Source organism: Formica exsecta, unplaced genomic scaffold (assembly GCF_003651465.1).
Source record: "Formica exsecta isolate Colony F162 unplaced genomic scaffold, ASM365146v1 scaffold1025, whole genome shotgun sequence".
NCBI classification, from domain to species: domain Eukaryota; kingdom Metazoa; phylum Arthropoda; class Insecta; order Hymenoptera; family Formicidae; genus Formica; species Formica exsecta.
This window is the reverse complement of record NW_021848365.1, coordinates 34,525-42,078: the sequence shown is the minus strand read 5'-3', so window position 1 is coordinate 42,078 and position 7,554 is coordinate 34,525. Positions and strand designations below refer to the sequence as shown.

Below are 7,554 nucleotides of genomic sequence, written 5' to 3'. Positions count from 1 at the left end.
ATGTATACTTTATATAGTTTATATAATATATTATACATAGCATACTTAAAATAGAGCGCAATATAAGAATATTGTCAGAATGTTTTTGCAATATAAATATATATACATATTTCTTTTTCTAAATTATTTTAATTATGTAATAATTATCAACATAAAAAACTTAAAAGATTGATATAGTTTCTTTTTCTAGCAAAATTGTTATTCTAAACATTTATCTTTATTTTTTATAACAAATTATAAAGCATTAAGAAGTTTTCATATGTTAAAATATCTAGAAACGACCAGAAAAATGGAAAACTATGGAAGTAGGAGCGATAATAATTAGTCCCACAAGAGAACTGGCTACACAGATTAGTGAAATTTTGGAAAAATTCTTAGAAAGAATTCCATCATTGAAGCAAATATTGTTAGTTGGAGGTGTGACACTTAAGGAAGATGCAGAAAATTTGAAGATGGGAGTGAACATTATCGTTGCCACACCTGGCAGATTACAAGACATTTTATCCAATTATAGTTCCATAAATTTGAGTTTGTGTATAAAATCTTTGGTAATGAAATTACATCTTCTTGTAATAAAATTATTTATACGCAATCAGAATTCTTGGATTATTAATCAAATATATTGTTATTTCTAGGAGTTTCTTATTTTAGATGAAGCAGATAGATTGCTAGACTTAGGATTCTCTGCAACTTTAGACAGCATTTTAAACTATTTGCCACGTCTTAGAAGAACAGGATTATTTTCTGCAACACAGACGAAAGAATTGCAACAATTAATTAGGGCAGGTCTGAGAAATCCAGCATTGATAGTTGTGAAAGAGAAATCTAATGTTTCAACGCCTGTAAATTTGAACAACAGTTACACAATTGTTCAACCTGAACACAAATTATCAGTAATGATAGATTTTATACGTTCAATAGGATTTAAAACAAAATATATGATATTTTTATCTACCTGTGCGTGTGTGGATTACTTCAGTCAGGTTATACAAGTGTAAGGCATATTTTACTTAAATATTAACAAAATATATATTATTTGCTGTTAAATTTCATATAGCGAAAGGAAAAAAAGAAATTGAAACAGGGGCTTTCAACAACTTCCAATAAAAAAAAAAGGAAACATATTAAGGAAGAGGATCTCGAGGAATTGGCAAAAGATATAGCATTAATTAAAAAATTCAAGAAGAAGAAGGTAATATATTAATTCTTTTCTATTTATAAAAATCAATTTTTCTTTCTTCTATGATTTTCGCATGTTTATCATTTTATATATAATGTTTGTATATCTAATTGCAGATCTCGCAAGAAGAGTTTGATGCAGCGTTTGGAATCTAAAAAATGTTAATTATGAATACATAAGATACATGTGCAACATCCGTTCTCAAGTTTTCGCTTTCTTGATATTTTTTCATTGTATATATTTTCTCAAAATATACTACAAGCTAAATTGGTAACGTAAACGTACGTAATATTGTATTTTTTTACGCCTCCTTTCCATCAGATTCCTACAAATATATTTATAGATATATCATATATATATAGAATATATCACATTAAACAATAAAATACTATAAAGTCATGTTTGTTGTTAACAAATATAAATATTTATTTGCAGGAGATATAAGGATTCGTGGAAAAAATTCATGTTCCTGCTTGCGATTGCTATATTGTAAAATTCGCGCAAAACTCTATTTATGCAAACACGCACACAATCAAACACAAGATCCGCTTTTACAAAGCCCGCGGCTACTTATCCATGCCCTACCTTTGCTCCGTCTTTAAAAGCGTTCCCTCTCTATGCGGGTCATTGCTCATTGTGTAGTAGGGCCAGTATAGCGCTGTAGAGGGGAGCGAAATAATCTCTCACACAAGCGCATACACGAATGTATGTGTATGTGTCTTGAAAGTCAGCAAAGAATGGGGCTGCGGCAGCCCGGCTGCCTCGAAAATTCCAAGTATTGGTGCGGTTAGTCACTAAGCCGACTGCTTCTCTCGGATGACTCATATTTGTGTTGTATGTTAAGTGGCTGTACGAGATAAACGAGATAAGCTCGTTTTCGAAATTGACGCATATTAGACACGAATGATCTTTTGAAGTAGAAAGTTTAAGATTTATACTAGAGGATGGAAGAAGAAATGAATCGTCCAAAGTGGTTGTTGGAACTAGAAAATCGTAAACGAAAGGTGCGTCGTAATTTTTTTACAAGATTTTCACTATACAAGTAGGAAAGGAATATTATGTATACAAAATTAAGATTGAAATTTAATTGAACATTATGTTTGTTACTCAGCCGCGTTTAGCACATGAAGCTGGTGCTGGTGCATCATGCATGAATTGTAATTCTGCATGTCCTGGTCTTGATCTGCATTTTTGGCGAAAGATTTGCAAAAATTGCAAATGTGGTCGGGATGATCATGATGTCGATGATGACGAATTTCCACAATTTGATCTGCTGTTTGGACCAAGTGGAAATATATACACATATAATACAAATTTAATTTTTAGGTTTACAAGTAAATAACAAGAAACAAAATGAAGGTGAAACTACATTTGAATGGATACCGCCAGATACAACTGAAGAACTTGCTGTGGATTATATGAAAGCTTTGCCTGTAGAGAAATTACCAATTAAAGGATCTGCTGGTGCTGTTTTGCGGAGGCAATTATTACAGAAACAATTACCTCTTCATGATATTGATCACAAAGTTTGTGATGAACTTAGTGAACAAGAACAGGAACAATTGGAAAAATATTTAGAAAATATAAAAAAGTATGTAGGGCAAGGCAAAGTAATGAAGGTAAGTCATGTCGATATATTATTAACATTATTAATATGAGTTGCGATTTATTATTAAAATAATAAACATATGTTCGTATTTGATTTATTTAAAACAAGTACTCAAAGTATCTATCGTTAGCATATTTTGTTGTGATATATTGCACAAAATTTAGTTTACGCAATGATACTATGCATTGTCTTCTAAAAATTTCAACAATTGTATGATTTTTAGCTTCATTATATTATACAATATATTAATAGATTAATTCTTAGGCGACGCTATCACATCGTTTTGTTCTACATATAAAAAGTACTGTTGCTGATACTTACTGCTCTTAATTTAAAAAATTTAATTATGTTTTGTTAATTTTACATATCATTTAAAGCATAAATAGTTAGAAATATTATGAAAGTATCACTTGTATAGATACTTGAAGTACTTTCTTTTCAGAGCTAAATTATATATAAAAATGTGTAGCACATGAAAAATCTTTTGTAATATTTTATGCATTGTACATAGAACTTTTGTGTATATACTATAATTTCATAAAAGATTTATAAGTAATAATACAAATGATGTCGTTTTCAGATGATAGCTGCCCGCCCGTTCGATCGTTCTCTCATGACTCCTATCAATGCAGCTGATATGCAACATTTCAGTTCGCAGCATAAATCTTATATACCTTCCACTGGTGTTCAATTACGTACACCGAGTAGTTTTACCGTGAAAAACTCATATGCAAAACTTCCATATGAAGTTCAAAATAAGCAGGATGCTATGGCCATAAATGACAATAAGATATCCAATGCAGAAGGATATAACTGTTCACTAACTAATGTAGCTGCCAATAACAACATTGCGAAATCGCAACTAATCGAAGGGAAATTAATTAATGAGCATTCTCAACATGCGAGTGATATTGTATCCATGAACGAAAGAGCAATAGACAGTAAAGTAATCAATTCCTCGATTCCCGCGCATCTTGCCGAGCAAGAAATCGTACTTGCTCGCGAGATGCATACTTCTGGAAATTACATACCTTACAGAGAAAACACATTGAAAGATGCTTTAGAGAGGCATAGGGAAACACTGGATAATATCACGCCGTGCATTGCGCATTTGGAATCTGTTAATAGCGAAGCAGCCTCTATAGCGGAATCCATGTTGGCGGACGCTATTCTTCCACCTAGTGCGATACACGCCAATGATATTATCGGAAGTACACTGGATGAGAAAAGTCTGATGTTTATAAGAGAAAAACTTGTCGATAAGTACAATGCCACGGAGAATTCGGCGATGCACGCTGTTCCTAAATCATCTCGACTGTTAGACACGAGTGATATATTACGTAACGGCGGATCTAGGGAAAATAATAATAATCCCGCGAATATTAATAAAGATGCAGAGAGAACAGCTATTATAACTGCTATGAAAAATCCTGCAGAAACTCTATTGGAAAAGACAGAAGTTAACAACTTTGTAAACACTCCATTAGAAGCAGAGAGGAAGATGTATAAACCTCCATGTCAAGTAATTGAATCGATTGCTTTACCTGTTAAGGCAAATCATAAACCGGCGAAGAATAATTCGTCAGTGATAGAGAAGTCTAAAACTATACAAGAAGGTGCTATGGATCCCTTATTGAATAAATACGTCTCTGTGGATTCTACTCTTCCCATATTAAATTCATCATTGCAAACTGGTTCGCAATGTCCTGTTAATGCCAATCCGTTGCAAACCGAATTGAGTAGCTCGATCTTGCAACCAACCGTCATACATTCCGAACAGTTGCAAAAGCAAGTATTCCCTCATATTGTCGGAGACTCCAACGAACAATCGAACACACAACACATAGATCATCTAAAAGATAGTATAAAGAATTTAAAGATTGATTCAAAGGTGCACAAGTGTGAAAAATGCCATGAAGATATACGCATCGGTGATGTGATTGTAACCGCGGAGAAGGCTAACAATGCATCCTGGCATCCTGGTTGTTTCGTTTGCTCGGTGTGCAACGAATTGTTGGTAGATCTGGTGTACTTTTATTATAAAAATAAGTTATATTGTGGAAGAGATTTGGCTGCATTTTTGGGAATTGTTCGATGTTTCGCATGCGATGAGGTAAGTGTGTATGTCATGCATAATGTTCTTTATTAAATGCATATCTTCTTTGAATTACAAATTTTTTGGATAATATCGTGTCAACTGTCTCTTGGCAAAAATGTATCAAGGAAAATTATTTATAATAATTTCTTAATTTCCACATGTATTTTTATAATTAAAAGATTAAAATTCTAATTAAGATTCTATCACAAAGTCTGTTTGTGGATGAGAAATTAATTGAAGAATATGATTCATTTATTTGTTCTGAAGTTTGCTATTCGAAAAGCTCTTTACTTCTGATTGCTTATTAACTAACTCCGAAGTTACGAATATCTCCACATTCTTGTAACGTAAAATGAAAATTTAATTAACCTTTTTTGTCACTTCTATTTGTTGCAGTTAATTTTTGTACGAGAATATACAGTTGCAGAAGGGCACAATTATCATGTGAAACATTTCTGTTGTTGGGATTGCGATATGCCATTAGCTGGGCAACAATACATTACTGAAAACGATCGTCCATTATGTCTTCCTTGTTATCAAAAATCATATGCAAAGACATGTGCTGCCTGCAATATTGTGATTGCTGCTGATCAACAGGGTGTAGCGATAAAAAATTTGAACTTTCATGCAACTGAAGCCTGCTTTTGCTGCTATAGTTGTAAAAAGAACTTACTAAATGGTAGAATGGCGATAAAAGAAGATAAATTATTCTGCAGTAAAGATTGTATTGCAGAGTTTCTTAATCGATAAAATATATGTATATATAAATAAAAGTCTATTTACTATTTTTGATATGTTATTTTTTCATTGTAAGAACAAAATATATTCATATATAAAATTATTTTAAGAATTTAAGAAATATATAATGTTATAAACGTGAATTTTAATAGTTATTGCCTATATGTCAACCATAGAAAAAAGTTTGTTTAAGGTGGATATATTCTGCCTCAACTATGGGATTTCCACTCCATGTTATCCTTCTAAGGAAATATAGAATAAAATAAGCTTATCTAAGTTATTCCAACAGAATAGGCTTGTCACATGTGTGCCAGCCATATCAATAACATATTGATCATTTCTTATTTTCCACTTCTACATATCTCATTTTCATTTTATCGGTTTTATTATTATATATTTTTCTTTAATTATATACATAAAAATTTAAGTAGATGTTACATCAAAGACATTTTTACAAAAAAATAAAATGAAACAAGGACCAGATTGCATAATTATGGATCTACTCCTACAGTTGAACAGAAAAATATATTTCTTTCTGTCGATCCTCCTTCAATGCACGGCCACTTCATTATATAAGCTCTATGTAATTATTGGAATAGGAATTACGATTAATGAAAAAACTATATAAGAAGTAATTCAAATATATACATATTGTAATGTGTAAACATTTATGTTGTATGTACATATTAATAATTTATACTTCATATGATATATTCTGTACATATATACCTATATTATGTGGTACACAAAATGAAACAATAAATGCATTGATTTATCTACTACTAATTTTACAAGGGGCAAATCCGCTGCAAATTTGTTATAGTTCTTTATAAATTTGTTGTAATTTTGAAAATAAATAATATTTATACAACATTTTAACCTTTTTGCACCTTAAAAACTTGTAGTTATTTTCATCATATGTTAATTACATATGAAGAATCATTATTGCAGCTTGTCAAAATGGTTGCTACAAATAAACAGCCATTATAAAGGCTTGCCAAAGATTTTCTTACCTATATCTAAATATTACAATAATCTGTCAAGTTATAAAATAAATTTTAGTAAATCGTTATTTTAATTGGTAAGTAAAAAAATATGTTAATTTGTGCGATAAAGTGACACACTTCAACCCTATGAAAGAGATTACTACTCCATATAATAGAGTATCTTGAGTAAAATAGTGTGTTTTGCTGAACTATGCAATAGCAGAGTGTTTTTCATTAGGTTTATATATATAATTATATTTTTGAAGATAGAAAAATAGAGAAATAGATTTGCGATAAATATTTTGAATATTAATTCTCTAATATTAGAAACTTGGCTAATTATTTTTTTAATATTAGCTGAAGCTGTGTATATAAGCTTGATGAAAAAAAAATTATGTTACACATGTTAATTATTTATTCAATTATATATTCATTTATATATTCATATTCAATGCACTTATATATTATAGATTAATTCTTAGTATTTTAAAATATATCATTAATCATTCTTTCATTTAAGCAAAACACATCTATCTTACAATTTGACAATATTAAATTCTTTGTTTGTTTCATTTATAATCCTTTTTTTACATTTCTGCACACGAAATTTTTTTATTCTTTTCATACTAAATATATGTGTTGGAAGCTTATGTAAATTATATTTTTTGCATGTTTAATAATTTACTAGTAGAAGTAACGAGTCAATATAATAAAAATGAGTCCCTTCCCATATTTCCAATTAAAATATCATGTATAATTACATAATAATTCGAATAAAGCGATAACCTCAGGTTAGGTACACCTTGATTAACCAGATATGCTATGACTTTCGGTGACATTTACTCCTTGTGTCGACGCTGTTGGTGTCGGACTAAGACTAATATTAGGTTCTGACAAACTCGTGAACCCTCCACTGCCTTTATCGAGATTTTTTTTTTTTTTT

At 30.5% G+C, this 7,554-nt stretch overlaps 2 protein-coding genes across 2 annotated transcripts in view; both read left to right on the top strand.

The window, feature by feature from the left end:
* Positions 1 to 257: 257 nt before the first annotated feature.
* Positions 258 to 7,554, top strand: part of LOC115233073 (probable ATP-dependent RNA helicase DDX55 homolog) — a 26,065-nt gene continuing 18,768 nt past the window's right edge. The window contains exons 1-2 of the mRNA XM_029803293.1: positions 258 to 548; positions 636 to 994. Of these exons, the coding sequence (XP_029659153.1) occupies positions 300 to 548; positions 636 to 994 (608 nt within the window). The 5' untranslated portion in view covers positions 258 to 299. The remainder of the gene's footprint in view (positions 549 to 635; positions 995 to 7,554) is intronic.
* LOC115233051 lies at positions 2,046 to 6,455 on the top strand. The gene is given in 5 exon segments (XM_029803263.1): positions 2,046 to 2,184; positions 2,292 to 2,501; positions 2,503 to 2,799; positions 3,370 to 4,902; positions 5,284 to 6,455. Coding segments are annotated over 5 exon segments (2,454 nt in total). The 5' UTR covers positions 2,046 to 2,124; the 3' UTR covers positions 5,638 to 6,455.